The 19645-nt window shown below is 45.6% G+C and overlaps 1 protein-coding gene and 1 non-coding gene across 6 annotated transcripts in view; one reads left to right on the forward strand and one right to left on the reverse strand.

Moving 5' to 3' along the window:
- ZNF479 (zinc finger protein 479) overlaps positions 1-19645 on the forward strand; it is a 65932-nt gene that overhangs the window by 12226 nt on the left and 34061 nt on the right. For 4 of the 5 annotated variants that reach the window (XR_013528168.1, XM_078353411.1, XM_078353398.1 and 1 more), the window contains exon 1: positions 16537-16683. The exons of the other annotated variant lie outside the window; for it this stretch is intronic. Coding sequence is in view for 1 of the 4 variants with exons in the window: in XM_078353398.1 (XP_078209524.1) it covers positions 16681-16683 (3 nt within the window). In the remaining 3 variants the exon portion in view is untranslated. Of the gene's footprint in view, positions 1-16536; positions 16684-19645 lie in introns of those variants that run through there. 5 annotated transcript variants of the gene reach the window in all.
- LOC118151753 (U4 spliceosomal RNA) lies at positions 12620-12759 on the reverse strand. Its single transcript, XR_004740168.1, has one exon. It is a non-coding gene; the product is annotated as a U4 spliceosomal RNA (small nuclear RNA).

Here is a 19645-nt window from a genome sequence, read left to right on the forward strand (position 1 = left end):
GGAGTTCAAGACCAGCTTGACCAACATGATGAAACCCTGCTGTTTCTACTAAAAAAAAGTAGCTGGGTGTGGTGGCACATGCCTGGAATCCCAGCTACTCAGGAGGCTGAGGCAGGAGAAATGCTTGAGCCTGAGAACTGGAGGCTGCTTGAACCCGGGAGGCAGTGGTTGCAGTGAGCGGAGGTTTTGCCATTGCACCGCAGTTTGGGCAACAAGAGTGAAACTCCGTCTGAAAAAAAAAACAGTAAAGAAAACAGAGGAGACTCATGTTATTTAGCTGCTGACCCTAGAGGTATGTCACAATAATTCCCGTGCATATAGGCCAGGCAGAGGAGTCATATCACGCGTTTGCTGGGCCCAGCGATAAGTCACTTCTATTTCTGTAGCCATGGTACAACATCTCAGTGCTGGACCCAGAGATATGTCACAATCCTTCAGGTAACCGAGGAGAGCCACATCAAACAGGCAATGGGTCCTTGGGTATGTCACAGTAACTCCTGTGAACAGCATCCCGGGAGAAGGCTCACTTCACCTTGGTACTGGGTCCAGCAATATGTTACAACGCTTTCTGAGGTCAAGGCATGTCACTTCAGTGTTGGGCCCAGTGATATGTCACAATGTCCTCTGCAGGCAGAACCTAGGAAGAAGAGGAGTCACTGCAGCGAGGTGCAAGGCTGAGTGATATGTTACAATTCCGCTTGTAAGCAGAAACCAGGCAAATAGTCCCAGCACCTGGGCCATGGGTGCAGAGACATGTCACAATGCTTCTGTGGACACAGCACAGGCTGGAGGACTAAATCACCTTGGGGTCAGACTAAGCAATATGTCACGGTGGCCCCTGTGGGCAAGGCATAGGGAGGAGAGTCACGTCACCTAGGTGTGGAGAACAGCCATATGGAAATTCTCCCTGCAGGCAAAACTAAGGTAAGAGAGTAAATTCACAGGGACTAATCACCATCGAATCTGTTGGCTGAGTCCAAGCGGGAGGGTGGAATTGCCCAAGTGCTGGGCTGAGGCGGGTGTCGTACTTGCAGCTGCAGGAAGGCCCAGACACGGCAGTAACGATGCTGGTTTCAGGAGTGAAAGGCAGCACCTCCTGCATGTTGGGTCTAAGGGTGTGACCCACAGTCTCAACAGTTTACTGAATCCATCCATCCATCCACGAAAGCCTCAATCCCCACCCTGCAGACCATGGCCCTTTAGTGGAGTCGAAGCCTTACAGATACCCTTGATTTGGGTCTGAAAGTCACGTACCCACCTCTGTACCAAAGCCACGTAGGAGTTAAATTTTTCAACTTCAACTTTCTTGGATGTGATATTCAGAACCTCAACAGTGGTCTCTGTTCGTGTAGAAGAATGACCGTTTTACTGTCGGCTGGGTGTACATGAGTGTCATAATCTCACCTGAGGGCATGCTGAGTCAGGACACCCTCTCTAACACCTGAGGGCTTTATACAATATACGTTAAAGTCACAATCTGCTGTGAGGCTTTTGTGTTCATATGGACCCACGATTCCACCTGTGGCCCAAAGCCCAAAAATGACAGTCCACATCTCTCCAATTGGATGTGTCTGCACAGAAGAGATCTAATCTGGCAGAATTAGAAAGGAGTTGCCCCTCCAGTGGTAGCTGGATCTTTACATATGACAGTCACAGAGCAAACTGTGGGCTGTGCCAACATGTGGGACTCGGGACCTCTCCAGTGGGCACTACCCATGTGTGAGGGTGACAATATTAACAGTTTGTGGGGTACACCTATGAGAAACACAATCTCACCTGTTTACTGTGCCCTGTGATGACACCCTCTGTACCACTTGAGGGCTTTATATGATCCGCAAAAGAATGGTAACTTTTTATGACCTTTGTACAAAGAGGAGACTCGTGATCTTACTTTTTTTCTAAGCGTAGCTTTGGAAGACAGTATCTCTTCTATTGGCTGGTTCGAAGTATGAGAGTCATCAACACACCTGTGAGCTGGCCAAATTATGTGTCACAATCCCACCTGTGGGTAGGGAGTAAGAAGAAGAGTCACGCCATGCAGGTTTTTGGCCAAGGATATGTCAGTCTTCCCTGAGGGCAGAAATCAAGCAGAAGAGTCATATTGCCCAGGCGCTTAGCCACAGATACGTCAGAATCCTCTCCCGAAAGCAGAGCACAGGCAGCAGAGTCGTCTAAGCGGCTTCATTGTCTGGGGAAATACCCGAAGTTTGTTGTCCTGCACTGAGAAGAGTGATGACTTGAACACACACATGGAAGGAGTTTAAGGAGCAGAAAGTTTAACAGACAGAAGAAGAGAGGGAAGGGGAGAGAGAATTTCCTCCTGCAGAGAAGGTGGGTCACCAAAGCGGTTTTCCACTTTTGGGGCAAAGTGTGATCAATTTTATAGAGAAGCTTGAGGAGGCAGTGATGGGTTTATACATGGCCCAGGAGATGGGTTTGACCAGGTGTGGCATTTACATACAACACAAGGAAACTGGCCCTCCCGCACTCATCTTACCACGCAAACGTGGCCCCTACCTGGCCTGCATCGTGGCACCCACACGGATGCTGCCGACGTAACGGGAGAGGGAATCACCATGTTGAGTGTACCTGGCTCTTAGCACAGCTGCTGCATTGACACAGGCAAACTTCCACCTTGCCTGTCTATGCTTGCAGCTCGACTGTTCAGTCTGCTTTCTGTTAGAAACGAAATGGTAACATAATTTTTTGAGTTCTGTATTAACCCCCGCAACTGCTGTTAGGGGGTGTTGGACGATGAATCTTTCTGGCTGCTTCCTGCTGAAAAGGGGTGTTGTGTGGGGGGAAACAGCAGCTGGGGCTTCTCCTGAGGTTGGTTTAAGGGTTCTTGGAAGAATGGAGCGTCCCTGTGTTCAGTTTGCAGCGCCATTTGGAGTCTTTTTTCCAGGTAAAAAGAGATAAATTTTACAAGACGGTTTAGAATACAGGGTTTGAACATGAGTATTAAGATTATTATTATTGGCTGGGTGCAGTGGCTCACGCCTGTAATCCCAGCACTTTGGGAGGCCGAGGTGGGCGGATCACCTGAGGGTGGGAGTTCGAGACCAGCATGACAAACGTGGAGAAACCCAATCTCCACTAAAAATACAAAATTGGGGCCGGGCGCGGTGGCTCACGCCTGTAATCCCAGCACTTCGGGAGGCAGAGGCGGGTGGATCACGAGGTCGAGAGATCGAGACCATCCTGGTCAACATGGTGAAACCCCGTCTCTACCAAAAATACAAAAAATTAGCTGGGCATGGTGGCGCGTGCCTGTAATCCCAGCTACTCAGGAGGCTGAGGTGGAAGAATTGCCTGAACCCAGGAGGCAGAGGTTGCGGTGAGCAGAGATCGCGCCATTGCACTCCAGCCTGGGTAACAAGAGCGAAACTCCGTCTCAAAAAAAAAAAAAAAAAAAAAAAAAAATACAAAATTAGCCAGGCTTGGCAGCAGAGGCCTGTAGTCCCAGCTACTCAGGAGGCTGAGGCAGGAGAATTGCTTGAACCCGGGAGGCGGAGGTTGCAGTGAGCCAAGACTGCACCATTGCACTCCAGCCTGGGTGACAGAGCAAGACTCTGTCTCCAAGAAAAAAAGATTATTATTAATGAGAGTATTATAAGCCATAACTATGACAATAGAGTTCGATACCTGTTATTTCAATGGATGGTAATACCGGTATGCATCCACTAGATGTCGCTGTACATTACCAGAAACGTTAAGTTAAAGTAACATTTTTCTTTGAGAAACACATGCATTTCTCCCCTTGACTTCCCGTCAGGAGATAATTTTAAGTTCAGGTAATTTTTTATGACTTGCAATATGATTGTAAGAAATATGTTATTCAGTGGCTAACGTAGCTTAAGTATTAATCTTGGTAATTTCTTTTCTTTATTAAATTCTTTCATGACTTCCACAGATCATCTTACAACATTCTTAAACTTTCTGACTTGTCCTAAATAGTCTTCCTTTAAACAACCAGTCTTTTTAGGACAACAATTTGCCATACAAGATCCTTGTTTTTAAAATCTGTTCATTTATAACCTTCTTTCCATAGCTTAGAGTGCACCATATTGCCAATCTTTAGTAAAAAGTCCTGTTGAGCTTAGTGATGGTATAGTGTAACTTTCTCTCTTTCTTTCTCTCTCTCTCTCTTTCTTTCTTTTCCTTCCTTCCTTCCTTTCTTTTTTGAGACAGAGTTTCACTCTTGTTGCCCAGGCTGGAGTGCAATGGCGCGATCTCGGCTCACCGCAACCTCCGCCTCCTGGGTTCAGGCAATTCTCCTGCCTCAGCCTCCTGAGTAGCTGGGATTACAGGCGCGCGCCACCGTGCCCAGCTAATTTTTTGTATTTTTAGTAGAGATGGGGTTTCACCATGTTGACCAGGATGGTCTCGATCTCTTGACCTTGTGATTCACCTGCCTGGGCCTCCCAAAGTGCTGGGATTACAGGCTTGAGCCACCGCGTCCAGCTACCTGTAACTTTTATTGCCCAGTGAGAAAGAGTGTGAAAAAAGAACCATGTAGGGTCCTTTGCAGCTCGGGCTTAGGGAAAGAGAGAGGGGTGAGTTTGTGCTAATACCAGATCTCCTGGTTAAGTACAGGTAGTGCTGTTTCTTGGGGTTGGGCTAGTGCGAGTTGTGCTAACTTTTGCTGGAAGTGAGCTAGACAGGTCACATGCTGAGCCAAATGAGACATTCTCTGTTTTAGTAGAAAAATCACTGGTAAGAAAAGGCCGTTTATACAGTTTAGACCTAACTCTGAAGGGTATTTCTTACCCGTAGCAAGGCCATGGGAAGAAGAGTGACCAGTTTTTTCAGGTGTCTCTCCATCATGTCATTTGTTCTCTACTCTTCCTGAGAAGGACGGTTTTAAGCACAGTGGAGACGATATTCTACGCCTGGGGCCTTCACAGCTGCCTTAACTGAGGGGCCGCTGTCACTCTGAAGGTGTTTGGGTTCAGACCAAAGCAGGGAGTTTCTTTGTTTTGTTTTCTTCTAAGATGGAGCTTCCCTCTGTCGCCCAGGCTGGACTGCAGTGGTGCGATCTCAGCTCACTGCAACCTCCGACTCCCCGGTTCAAGTAATGCTTCTGCCTTAGCCGCCCGAGGAGCTAGGATTACAGGCGTGCGCCACCACACCTGGCTAACCTCCTTGTATTTTTAGTAGTGACGGGGCTGGTCTGGAGTTCCTGACCTCGTGATCCACCCGCCTCGGCCTCCCAAAGTGCTGGGATCACAGGCGTGAGCCACCGCACCCCACTGAAGTTATTTCACTAACTAATGCTTTTGCTACCTCAGAGGCCTTTTCTAGATGGCATGGAAATGCTTCTCCCCAGTTAGCAAAAGTATCTACCCGCACCACAAGGTGCTGGATACGCTTTGTCTTTGGCATGTGGGGGAGTCTGTCTGCCGGGCCTCCCCTGCACAGCCTCCTGTCCTTTGGGTTTGAGGAGAAAGGAGCCACCTGTTCAGGAGATTATTTTAAAGACAGACTTCATGGGAATTAACAATCGGTTTGACTGTTTTTGATAAGTTTTCTCCTGAAAACATCTCTCTGGGTACAGTGATAATTTTGTCCTTTCTTTCTTTTCTTTTTTTTTTAAGATACAGTTTCACTCTTGTTGCCCAGGCTGGAGTGCAATGGCGGGATCTCAGCTGGACACAACCTCCACCTCCCAGGTTCAAATGAGTCTCCTGCCTCCGCCTCCCGAGTATCTGGGATTACAGGCTTGCACCACCATGCCCGTGGTGGCAAATGGAGTTTGTCATAAGAAAGTTTTATCCTTTCTTAAGTGAAAAGCTTGGTGAAGGATTCTGAGGATTTTCTTTTGCCTGAAGGCTGGTGAGTGGAGTTTGCCATCCTCTAACTGCAGCTATCCTGAGGGCTAGAAAGAATACCCTCGAAAAGCGGCCCATTCGGCCGGGCGCTGTGACTCACACCTGTAATTGCAGCACTTTGGGAGGCTGAGGAGAGAGAATCATGAGATCAGGAGTTCGAGACCAGCCTGGCCAATATGGGTGAAACCCCACCTCTACTAAAAAGACAAAAATTAGCCAGGGGTGGTGGCATGCACCTGTAGTACCAGCTACTGTGGAGGCTGAGGCAGGGGAATCGCTTGAACCCGGGAGGTGGAGGTTGCAGTGAGCTGAGATCACACCACTGCACTCCAGGCTGGGCAACGGAGTGGGCAACTCTGTCTCAAAAAAAAAAAAAAAAAAGTGGCCCATTCTATTTTTGCAGGGAAGTACTGAGGCTTAATTTCTCATGGAGCCTCCCAGATTAGAGAGGTTCGAAGTGTGTTGGTGCCTCAAGACATCCTTGCTGCTGATTCACGTGCCTGATGAGCTAACCTGTTTCCTTTGCCTATTTCATCTGTTTCTGTCTGATGTCCCTTACAAGGCGTCATTGCTGTTTTTCATGAAATAAAGACTGAGGATAATTTTCTGGTAATACTTTTCAGGAGGTCCATTAGCGGTAAGAAAATGTATCTCCTTCCAAATGGCAGCCTGAGCATGAAGAACCAGGAAAGCATCGTGAGGTCATTGTAAATGTTAGCTACCTTCGCTGTGTTTAATTTAAGTGCTTTTGTAAGAGCTGTCAGTTCAGCTAATTGAGCGCTTGTGCTGGGGAGAGAGACACACTTTTTTTTAAATTGCATTTTAGGTTTTGGGGTACATGTGAAGAACATGCAGGATAGTTGCATAGGTACACACATGGCAGTGTGATTTGCTGCCTTCTTCCCCTTCACCTATATCTGGCATTTCTCCCCATGCTATCCCTCCCCTACTCCCCCCTTGCTGTCCCTCCCCTATTTCCCCCCAATAGACCCCAGTGTGTGATGCTCCCCTCCCTGTGTCCATGTGTTCTCATTGTTCATCACCCACCTATGAGTGAGAACATGCGGTATTTCATTTTCTGTTCTTGTGTCAGTTTGCTGAGAATGATGGTCTCCAGGTTCATCCATGTCCCTACAAAGGACACAAACTCATCGTTTTTGATGGCTGCATAATATTCCATGGTGTATATGTGCCACATTTTCCCAGTCCAGTCTATCATCGATGGGCATTTGGGTTGGTTCCAGGTCTTTGCTATCGTAAACAGTGCTGCAATGAACATTCGTGTGCATGTGTCCTTATAGTAGAACAATTTATAATCCTTTGGCTATATACCCAGTAATGGGATTGCTGGGTCAAATGGAATTTCTATTTCTAAGGCCTTGAGGAATCGCCACACTGTCTTCCACAATGGTTGAACTAATTTACACTCCCACCAACAGTGTAAAAGTGTTCCTATTTCTCCACATCCTCTCCAGCATCTGTTGTCTCCAGAATTTTTTAATGATCGCCATTCTAACTGGCGTGAGAAGGTATTTCAATGTAGTTTTGATTTGCATTTCTCTAATGACCAATTATGATGAGCATTTTTCAAATGTTTGCTGGCCTCATGTATGTCTTCTTTTGTAAAGTGTCTGTTCATATCCTTTGCCCATTTTTGAATGGGCTTGTTTGTTTTTTTCTTGTAAGTCTGTTTTAGTTCTATGTAAATTCTGGATATCAGCCCTTTGTCAGATGGGTAGACTGCAAAAATTTTTTCCCATTCTGTTGGTTGTCGATTCACTCTAGTGACTGTTTCTTTTGCCATGAAGAAGCTGTGAAGTTTGATTAGGTCCCATTTGTCTATTTTGGCTTTTGTTGCCAATGCTTTTGGTGTTTTGTTCATGAAGTCCTTGCCTACTCCTATGTCCCGAATGGTTTTGCCTAGATTTTCTTCTAGGGTTTTTATGGTGCCAGGTCTTATGTTTAAGTCTTTAATCCATTTGGAGTGAATTTTAGTGTAAGGTGTCAGGAAAGGGTCCAGTTTCTGCTTTCTGCACATGGCTAGCCAGTTTTCCCAACACCATTTGTTAAACAGGATCCTTTCCCCATTGCTTGTTTTTGTCAGGTTTATCCAAGCTTGTATGGTTGTAGATATGTTGTGTTGCCTCCGATGCGTCTGTTCTGTTCCATTGGTCTATATCTCTGTTTTGGTATCAGTACCATGCTGTTTTGCCTGGCCAATTTTCTAAAAACTTCAAAAACATGCAGAATCCTAAAGTATTGTGTCTTAAAGGAGATTCATGATAAGATGGAAAAGGCCCAGACAAGTTGGGTATCGGGTTTCTGATAATTTTAGGATCATACTGTTTGGACTGGGTAAGGATTGTGAGAATTCTAATGAAGAGACAGACTTATAAAACTGCTGATTCAAGCAAAACAAAAATTAATTGAACATTGGGAAAATACTCAGCCATAATTTTTTCTTTCTTTCTTTTTTTTTTTGAGATGAAGTCTTGCTCTGTCACCAGGCAGGAGTGCAGTAGCCCAGTCTTGGCTCACTGAAACCTTTGCCTCCCGGGTTCAAGCAGTTCTCCTGCCTCAGCCTCCTGAGTAGCTGGGATTACAGGCGCACGCCACCGCGCCCAGCTAATATTTGTATTTTTAGTAGAGATGGGGTTTCACGATGTTGGCCAGGATGACCTCCATCTCCTGACCTCATGATCCCCCCACCTTGGCCTCCCACAGTGTTGGGATTACAGGTCTGAGCCACTGCACTTGGTCCTCTGCCACAATTTTATGCTACATCAGCCAGTACTGAAGTTTTTAGATTTGCTGTTTGAATAAACTCTGTCATTCGAGTCAAATTACCTGTGAGAACCCCTCAGTAACCCCTGAGTTACCAGTGTTATGGACCTAAATTGGAGAGACTAATCTGATATTGAAGAGGAGACAAATTCAATGTTAAGTGTGTATTCATGGAGAACCTAGACAACCAATAGCCACTTGTTCATTACTGAGTTCTTAAAGTTTCCATTATTAAAAGCTCTGTATTCCATTACTCTTCACAGAAGAGATAAAATAATATAAATTAAATACAAATTAAAGGCTGGGCATGGGACGCTGAGGCAGGAGAATCGCTTGAACCCAGGGGAAGGAAGTTGCCGTGAGCCGAGATTGTGCCATTGCACCTCAGCCTGGGTGACAAGAAATTCCGTCTCAAAAAATATATATATATATATACACATATATACACATTAAATGAGTGTGTGCATGTGTGTGTGTACATGTGGGGTGACTATTCTAAATTACTAAAATAGATTAAGACCAATTTTTTTTTGGTCAAACATATAATCCTGAGAAGACAATCAAAATTTAATGCACATTTCTACTACCTGATGGGCCATTTAAACATCTATAGAGAAATTTTATTCAATTATAATTTATCATGCATATTTTCTGGTAGAATAATAGCTTTCTCATGCAAGAAGGCTGATGTTACAACAGTAGCTAAAAGCATATTAGGAAATATGTGCTCCTCATGGGACATTTCTAAAAAAGCCTTCAATAATAAAAATACTTCCCTAGACGACTTGTAAAGCTGTTAATTAAGGTATTACAGATTCAATAGTATTGAGTGCTAACTGAAGTGACTGGATTCCTTTTGTAATCACAGATCAATGACAATCAGATCCACTTAGAGTGGGAAAAATGTGTTGACTCTTATAAAATAGTCATTGGAAGGCCTATGCACCTTTGCCACGCAGCTGGCCACAGAGGAGACCCAGAGCATCACTGACCAGGCAAGGTCCCAGCTTGAAGACATAGTAAAGAAGTTCCTTGTGTTTAAGGCCGCGTCATTCAAGAGCCAGGTGGCTGCAGGGACAAACCACTTCATCGAGATGCATGTTGGTGATGAGGACTTCTCCTACTTGAGGGGATTCAGAAGCCTCCAGCATGAAAACAAGCCCTTGGCCGGGCGCGGTGGCTCACGCCTGTAATCCCAGCACTTTGGGAGGCCGAGGCGTGATCCTCGAGGTGGATCATGAGGTCAACAGATTGAGACCATCTTGGTCAACATGGTGAAACCCCGTCTCTACTAGAATTACAAAAAATTAGCTGGGCATGGTGGCGCGTGCCTATAATCCCAGCTGCTCGGGAGGCTGAGGCAGGAGAATTGCCTGAACCCAGGAGGCGGAGATTGTGGTGAGCCGAGATCGCGCCATTGCACTCCAGCCTGGGTAACAAGAGCGAAACTCCGTCTCAAAAAAAAAAAAAAGAAAACAAGCCCTTGATCTTGTCTAACTACCAGACCAATAAAGCCAAACATGACGAGCTGACCTATTTCTTTTTCTTTCTTTTTTTTTTTTTTGAGACAGAATTGCTCTGTCACCCAGCCTGGAGTGCAGTGGGCAATCTTGGCTCACTGCAACCTCCGTCTCCAGGGTTTAAGCAATTCTCCTGCCTCAGCCTCCTGAGTAGCTGGTACTACAGGTACCTGCCACCACACCCGGCTAATTTTTGTACTGTTTTGTTTTGTTTTGTTGTTTTAAGACAGAGTCTAGCTCTGTCACCAGGCTGGAGTGCAGTGGTGTGATCTCTCGGCTCGCTCCCTGCAACCTCCACCTCCCAGGTGTAAGCAATTCTCCTGCCTCAGCCTCCCTAGTAGCTGCGATTACAGGCACGCGCTCCACATCCCACTAATTTTTGTAGTTTTAGTAGACAGGGTTTCACCATGTTGGCCAACCCGCCCCAGCCTCCCAAAGTGCTGGGATTACAGGTGTGAGCCACCATGCCTGGCCTAATTTTTGTATTTTTAGTAGAGACTGGGTTTTACCACGTTGACCAGGCTGGTCTCAAACTCCTGGCCTCAAGTGATCTGCCTGCCTCAGCTTCCCAAAATGCTGGCATTTCAGGTGTGAGCCACCACATTGGGCCCAGCTGAACTATTTCTAACCCTGATTTTGGACAGGGCCTTTCAGCCAGGAAACTGATATTTAAAGTGATTTTCTGTTGACCAGAAACATGTACCTGGGATCATAAAATAAACTTCATCGGCCTGACGTGGTGGCTCATGCCTGTAATCTCAACACTTTAGAAGGCCTACGAGGGTAGATCATCAGGTGAGGGTTTCGAGACCAGCCTGGCCAACATGGTGAAACCCCGTCTCTACTAAAGATACCAAAAATTAGCCGGGCGTGGGTGCCTGTAATCTCAGCTACTTAGGCAGGAGATTCGCTTGAACCAACCTGGAATCTCACCTACTCAGGATGTTAAGGCAGGAGAATTGCTTGAACCGGGAGGCGGAGGTTGCAGTGAGCCAAGATGGTGCCATTGCACTCCAGCCTGGGCAACAGGGTGAGACTCTCTCTCAAAAGACAAACAGACAAACTTCATCTCTGTGCGGTGCCACTTGGGGTGGAAGAAGCAGGTTTAAGTGGCTTCTCTTGCATTTTTATTACTAAATTTCATTGTATTGATTGTTTTCTTCCCAACTAGTGATCTTACTTTCAAAATATATATTTAAAATCTTTTCTAAAAAGAGGGTTCCTGGTGTGCATTCATAGGGTACAGTTTTATATGGTGAGGATTTTGCAGCTAACCTTATACATGAACAAGCTATGCCTTGATAGGTGAAAGATGAAGGGCCTATATGGGTGAGAAATTTTTATGAGACATTTGTTATCTCATAATATCAGAAACCGAATATTCATCTACTGGCCTTATCTTACTGCATAACTTAAAGAGAATTTATTCAGAATAGGTTAAAGAGCATTGCCAGGAAGCCATTACCCTTCTGAATGGGCATCATTTTTTCATGGTTTAGAGTAAATGCGGAAATGGTTAAAACTTCATCTTCCATCATAGGCTCTAGAGCAGATTCTACTGTCGAGGCTGTGGTTACACAATATACTTTAAATCTTCTTACTACAGTTGTGACAAATAATAGAATTTCTCTAGATTACTTACTGGATAAACAGAAAAGTATCAGCAGTCGCTAATACTTGAAGTCGCACATGGAGAAATAGATCAGGAACTACAGAGATTGGCTTACAGGGGATTACTTGAGAGGCTGCTTGGTTGAAATGAGTAGACCATTTACCTAGCTAACTTGATCTATTTAATTTCAGTGAGTTGGTTCCCGGGGACAGTGGCTAAAAAGCGTACTGCAAACTGCTGATGTTATTCTTCCGAGAGTCAAAATAGTAGTCTCCCTACCACGGTGTAATCCCTCAAAGATTTTTTTTTTTTTTTTTTTTGAGACGGAGTTTCACTCTTGTTACCCTGGCTGGAGTGCAATGGTGCGATCTTGGCTCACCGCAGCCTCCGCCTCCTGGGTTCAGGCAATTCTCCTGCCTCAGCCTCCTGAGTAGCTGGGATTACAGGCACGCGCCACCAGGCCCAGCTAATTTTTTGTATTTTTAGTAGAGACCGGGTTTCACCATGTTGACCAGGATGGTCTCCATCTCTTGACCTCGTGATCCACCCGCCTCGGCCTCCCAAATTGCTGGGATTACAGGTGTGAGCCACCGCGCCCGGCCATCTCTCAACGGTTTTAACTGTTTGCATGTGGTCTACTGTAGAATGTCAAATAGTCTCTGTTTGACTGGAATGACAAAACCCCATTTTGTATGTGACGTATGTGACCATGAGGACACAGCACCCCTATGAATGACATGATAAGGATAAAAAACCAAAATAATAAAAACTGAAGGTTGCGCTAAGGCCCTGCATTTTGGTCACACTTTGACCAATATGAGAACTTAACCGAAAAGGTATCTTTTTTTCTGTTTTAACATGGTTTAATTCAGTCTCTGTAGAGACTGTCAAAAATTGTCAATGCTGACTGTATTTCAAGTCATCCTGATGGCTATTGGGAAAAGTTTTCAATTAACAATAATTGCACATCGGATAAACCTCATTGGCTATGATACTGCCACTGTGCAAAGCTAAAAAAAAAAGGGGGGGGATATTTTAAAAATGAAATTATTAGATTCCACCATTGTGGACTGAACTCAGCCCAAACAAACCAGACCAAAGTGAAGTACTTATGCTAAATGCAACACAGTCAAACTAAAAATGTAAAGCAGGCCGGGCGCGGTGGCTCACGCCTATAATCCCAGCACTTTGGGAGGCCGAGGCGGGTGGATCACGGGGTCAAGAGATCGAGACCATCCTGGTCAACATGATGAAACCCCCTCTCTACTAAAAATACTAAAACTTAGCTGGGCGTGGTGGCGCGCGCCTGTAGTCCCAGCTACTCGGGAGGCTGAGGCAGGAGAATTGCCTGAACCCAGGAGGCGGAGGTTGCGGTGAGCCAAGATCAAGCCATTGCACTCCACCCTGGGTAACAAGCGAAACTCCATCTCCAAAAAAAAAAAAAAATTTAAAGAAATAGGTAGATCCTAAAACAGGCCAGGTTTTTTTTTTTTTTCTGAAATAACAGATTTCAACTTGAAGAGCTCCCCTCCACTGTAACCCTTTTTTAAAAAATAAGAATTGGCCAGGTGTGGTGGCTTGCACCTGTAATCCCAGCACTTTGGGAGGCCGAGGTGGTGGATCATGATGTCAGGAGTTCGAGACCAGCCTGGCCAACATGGTGAACCCCACCTCTTAAAAACAAACAAAAGAACTTGAAGTCTTTGTTTCCTCTTTATAAACCCAGAATTCTGCTATTTCAGAGTGGAATTTGAACTAAACAAGTACTTTTTTTTTTTTTTTTTTGAGACGGAGTTTCACTCTCGTCACCCAGGCTGGAGTACAATGGCACGATCTCAAGGCGAGGTTTCACCATGTTGGTCAGGCTAGTCTCGAAATCCTGACCTCAGGTGATCCACCTGCCTCAGCCTCCCAAAGTGCTGGGATTACAGGTGTAATCCCTGCGCCTGGCCAGTAAGTACATTCTTGGTGGTGACAGATTGGTATCAATGCCTACAGTTTTGGTCTAACTCTCAAAATTGAGAATATGAACAAATGAGATAAATTGTTTAATTATAGCCGAAAGCTGCCCACTTTCATGTTTAATTCTGGTCAATAGGGCTTTTTGTACGCAGTAAACTGAAACCTAACTATACATGTAATTAGGCTGTAACCCATTCTTGTACCAACCACTGCGTTTTTGACAATAAAGTAACATAAACTGTTTCACCCATGTTCAAATAAGGCAAATTCCAAGCTGTAATCATTCTGGCTGTTTCTGTATCTCACTTTCATTTTCTGTATGTCACTTTGCTTTTTCTGTCCATAAATCTTTGTCTACCACGTGGCTATGCTGGACTCTGCCTGATTGGCAAATCATTCTTTGCTCAATTAAACTTTGTTAAATTTAATTTCTCTAACTTTTTTTAAGTTTTAGGATTTTTTTTATGAGGAAAAATAAAGAATGTGTTATTGGGGTTTGATTTTGAGAAGCAAGGTGCCCCTGTTGACAGCCCCAGAAGCAGAAGCGCACCCCAGGGAGCACAGCTGTCTAGTCAACTAGCAGCTGGTGATACATGCCTAAAGGAGCTCTGCTGGAAACAGAATGGCCCACCGAGCCCAGCCTAAATTGGTGATCACCTCACTTATGAGCCAAGAAGTTCTGGATGGTTTGTTACGCTGCAATAGCTGAACAATACATGCACCCAGTGCAGATGGGATGCCGGGCTTCAATGACAGACTGATTACCTTCTAACAGTGGGCCCCATAAAGACACTGGTTTTTCTCCTTATTCAAAGTTGGATGTCTTGTAAGAGAATATTGAGTAATGCAGAAATACATGTAGACGTGTCTACAAGTGATTTCGGCTTACACTCACACAGTTTCCCAAACCAAAGGAGAAAACAGATAACCACAGCTTGACAATTAGGGCAAAGGGCAAATAGCAAAATAAGCTTGCCTTTAATCTATTTTCTCCATATTTAAACATTGGAGGTAAAGACTGGGGACATGGGCATGCGTGGTGGCTCACTCCTGTAATTCCAGCACTTTGGGAGGCCGAGGTGGTCGGATCACCTGAAGTCAGGAGTTTGAGACCAGCCTGGCCAACATGGTGAAATGCCATCTCTACTAAAAATTCAAAAATTAGGCCAGGTGCGGTGGCTCACATCTGTAATCCCAGCACTTTGGGAGGCAAGGCAGGTGGATCACAAGGTCAGGAGTTCAAGACCAGCCTGGCCAAGATGGTGAAACCCTGTCTTTACTAAAAATACAAAAATTAGCCGGGCTTGGTGACAGGCGCCTTTAATCCCCATCTAATCGGGAGGCTGAGGCAGGAGAATCGCTTGAACCCATGGGGTGGAGGTTGCAATGAGCTGAGATCACGCCACTGCACTCCAGCCTGGGCGACGGAGTGAGACTCCATCTCAAAAAAAAAAAAATTTAGCTGGGTGTGGTGGCAGGTGCCTGTAATCCCAGCTACCCTGGAGGCTGAGGCACTAGAATCACTTGAATTTGGGATCAAGGTTGCAGTGAGCTGAGATTACACCACCGTACTCTAGCCTGGGCAACAGAGTAAAACTGTCTCAAAAAAAAAAAAAAAAGGACTGGGGGCAGATCTGTAGACATAGAGCTTTCTTCTTCTGTGGCCCCACATCCTTTGTTCACTGTCTGATCTCTTGAAGAAAGGTGGGCAAAAGGTGGTCTCCCTGTTGTTATTTTACTCCTGCTGCTCTCTGCTCTTTCTATGGCCACCATCTTCTCTACCCTCTGAACTGAAGAGATGTTGGTAGGGAAATATTTTCCCCTCATTTATGGCAGAAAAAGGATGTTCACGATTGGTGTGGTGGCATGCCTGTAATTCCAGCACTTCGGGAGGTGGAGGTACAGAAGGATCACTTAAGGTCGGAGTTCGGGTCCAGCCTGGCTAACATGGTAAAATTTCGTCTCTGCTAAAAATACAAAAATAAGCTGGGTATGGTGGCACATGTTGGTAATTCCAGCTACTGGGGAGGCTGAGGCAGGAGAGTTGCTGGTCTGGAAGGTGGAGGTTGCAGTGAGCCAAGATTGCACCACTGCACTCCAGCCTGGGCATAAGAGCAAGACTGTCTCAAAAGAAAAGAAGAGAAAGAAAGAAAAAAAAAAAAAAAGAGAGAAGAGAAAGGAAAGAAAAAGAAAAGAAAAGAAAAAGGATGTTCAGACTTCTCATCTTCGTTTCAAAATACTTTTTCCAAAAACATGTGTACTTCGTTACTAAAAACATAATGCTCACATATTAAAAAGGTTATAATTGGATATATTGGGTTAGTTAAATTTCCACAATAAATTCCTCCTATTTTCTTTTTAACATTTTTCTACTAGAAAATTTAGAATTCACATGTAGCTCACATTCGATTCCAGAGGACTGCCTTTTTAAAAATAATGTCAGGCTACCTGCGCAAAAGACGAAAAGCCAGGGAGCTCATAAAAATCGAAACATTTTAAATAACTGTTATTGCATTGTTTTCATACGTGAATAGCCATATAATATATTATTTATAAAATCATACGACCTTATACACAAGGTTATATGCAAATACCCTCCGGGGTGGAGCTGGCTCAGCTCAGGGAGGAAGCCCGGGCCGGAGAAGGCTGCTGCTTGGATTGCACTCTTTTTTCTTTCAGCCCAGCAGCTGAGCACGTCTTCTGTCACTCAGGGCATTCGGGGGTGGGGCCCTAAACGTCATCCAATCATGTACGCTGGGCTGGGAGCCGTCCAATCAGGCACGCAGCTGGAGCGGACAGGCTGGCTTCCGGATTTGGCGGGGCCTTTGTCTCAGGCTTCAGCCCAACTTCCAGGTCTCCCGTTCGCTGCTCTGCGTCCTCCGCTCCTGGAGGCCCGGCCTCCGCGGCCCCGTTGCCCGCAGGTTCTGGGAGATCCACAGCTAAGACGCCGGGACCCCCTGGAAGCCCAGAAATGGTGAGAGTGCCGGGTCCGACATCCCGAGAGACGGGGAGGGCCCGGTTGGAACCGGTGGGAAGTGGCTGTGGCGGGACTCGGGCCTCCCCGGAGTGGGCTCCACAATCCGCGCTGCCCGAGTTCTCCTTGGCGCGGCCCGGCCCTCGGTCCCCTTCAGCCATAAGATGGCGGCCGGGCTGACAGCCGGACCCCGGGCGTCCCGTCTCCTCCCTGGGCAGCGACTGTGCCCCGGCCTGGAGCCCTCTCCGGGCAGCTCCGCACCCGCAGGGCCGCATCTCTCCCCGAGCGTGCGGGGACCACGGGAGGGTCGTCGGGGGAGAATCCTGACGCGGGGTGCGGGGTTCCTGAATGGGAAGAGCTTTGGTCCGTGGGGTTCCCAGTCCCTGCTTTTTTCTATTAAAAATGCATGGAAGTCACTGGACAAATATTTAGAAATGTAGTAGAAGTGTGGTTCAAAAACGATGGAGCGCCCGGCTGTGATTTGTAGTTTGTGGTCCGTGGAGGGGCTTGAACCCTGCAGAGAGGCGTGTGACGAATAAAACCGGAATCAGTAATACGTTCGGTGCAGTTACACAGCTGAGATCAGGGTGCGGATTTTCTGCTTATGTAATCAGAGGGGACTTCGCAGCTTAGTTTGTTAAGCGTGAATTTTATTCCCCCCAGTGTAATAATTTACAAAAGACAGTGTGTTCGAGTTAGATCTTTCTAAAAGGAGAAATCGAGGGGCTGGAGCCACCTCAGGCTACTTGCCTGCCACTTAATTATTTTCACACTCCACAGGGGACTGATTTTCCCCTGCATTTTTTCACCTGTGTCCCCAAGCAGCGTCTCAAGACGGCTCCCCCCATTCCCCATTCCTCCAGCCTAACTGGCTTGCAGTAAAATACTAAATTTCCACTTTCTGACATTTTCAAATGTCAATTTCTTCTCCCTAATTCACATTATTATTTATCCTTTACTGTACATTTTTGATACTGTAGTTAATTTTTTGAGAAATCGTTGATTGGTACTTCTTAAAAGATTTGTTTTCCGTTTGTAAGAATTGTATGTAAGAAGAAAGCAAAGATTAATCCCCAGACACTGTATTGCTGCGCCTCTTTCCTTTTATCTTCTCTAGGCACAGAGTTTTTTTTTTTCTTTTTCTTTTTTGAGACGGAGTCTCACTTTGTCGCCCAGGCTGGAGGGCAGTGGGATGATTTCGGCTCAATGCAACCTCTGCCTCACGTATTCAAGCAATTATTTGCCTCAGCCTCCCGAGTAGCTGTGATTACAGGTGCCCACTCCACACCCTACTAACTTTCGTGTTTTTACTAGAGATGGGGTTTCACCATGTTGGCCAGGCTGGTCTCGAAATCCTGACCTCTTGATACGCCTGCCTCGGCCTCTCAAAGTGCTGGGATTACAGGCGTGAGCCACCCACTCGGTGGCTCAGACATCTTATCAGCATTTTTGAGGGTCAGGGTTTCCCTTTGGAAGCTTTGTAGGTGATGTGTCCTCAACCATCCATCAAATTGTTCCTGGTCTTGGGTTTCAGTACTATCTGGGAATAAACCATGATACCCACCATGGCTACGTCTGCTAGAATGTCTAATGAGTATCAGCTCCTGGGTCATTTTCTTCCATGGGACAGCCTGAGGTATGAAGTGTAGCCTCTCAAGGGAGCAGGTGGATGCTCTGGGCTGAGAGGAATCTCCTGGTGTGCTCATCCAGTGAAAAGTTGACCCTTTGAGACATTAAGATTGTCTTCACCCAACCCAGCTTCCATTTCTTGGGGACACATTTCTGGTCAATCAGATGCTGGTGTTGAGGGAAAAACACAAATAATTTTGCCCTCTGGATTCTCTAAGAGGGGCAGAAAAATAGGGAAAAATATAATTAAAAAATAGTGAAAGACAAATAATGAAAAATTTGTAACAAATTAAAAGGTAAGAAAATATTTACAAATGGTGTAAAAGGTAAAATCGATATCTAAGTGTATTCTGTTTGTTAAAACTTCTCATTTACTGTTTTGTTTTCCAGACTGAGTTTTGTAATTGTCACGGGTGGTTTCTTTCATGGCTGGGTAATTTCTTTTCTTTACTTTTTTTTTTTTTTTTTGAGACAAAGACTCACCCTGTTGCCCAGGATGGAGTCCAGTGACACAATCTCGGCTCACTGCAGCCTCCACCTCCTGGGTTCAAGAGATTCTCCTGCCTCAGCTTCCCGAGTAGCTGAGACTACAGGCATGCACCACCGTGTTCAGCCATTTTGGTATTTTTAGTAGAGATGGGGTTTCACCATGTTGGCCAGGCCGGTTTCAAACTCCTGACATTGGATGATCAACCCACCTTGGCCCCCCAAATTGCTGGGATTACAGGCGTGAGCCACCACCCAGCCTAGCTGGGTAATTTCAAACAGAATTCCTAGCCTTAACTTTTAGAATGCTAGGAAATAGAGGAAATCTCTTTTCCGTTTGGGCTTTAGAAAATGAATACATTTCCGGCCAGGTTCAGTGGCTCACGCCTGTAATCCTAGCACTTTAGGATACCGATGAGGGCAGATGGGTCACCTGAGGTCAGGAGTTAGAGGCCAGCCTGGCCAACATGGCAAAACTCCGTCTCTACTAAAAGTACATAAATTAGCTGGGGTGTTGGCGCATGCCTGTAATCCCAGCTACTTGGGAGGCTGAGGCAAGAGAATCTCTTGAACCCAGGAGGGTGGGAGTAGGGGAGCTGGCCTGGGCAAAAAAGTGAAACTCTGTCTCAAAAAAAAGAAAGATAAAAAAGAAAAAGAAAAGAAAAGAATATATTTCCACAAGAAAATGTGGTAGATAATTGGTGAAGTTACAAAGATCCAATAAAAACATTAGTTATCAAAGGGTAAATTTGTGACAGTGAATATTTCTAGTCTATACCCTGTTATCTTGATTTCTGAGTTTCATGCTAAATTTTATGAAATGAAACTTGGTACCTTCTAGAAGTGT

This window comes from Callithrix jacchus, chromosome 2 (assembly GCF_049354715.1).
Source record: "Callithrix jacchus isolate 240 chromosome 2, calJac240_pri, whole genome shotgun sequence".
Taxonomy (NCBI): domain Eukaryota; kingdom Metazoa; phylum Chordata; class Mammalia; order Primates; family Cebidae; genus Callithrix; species Callithrix jacchus.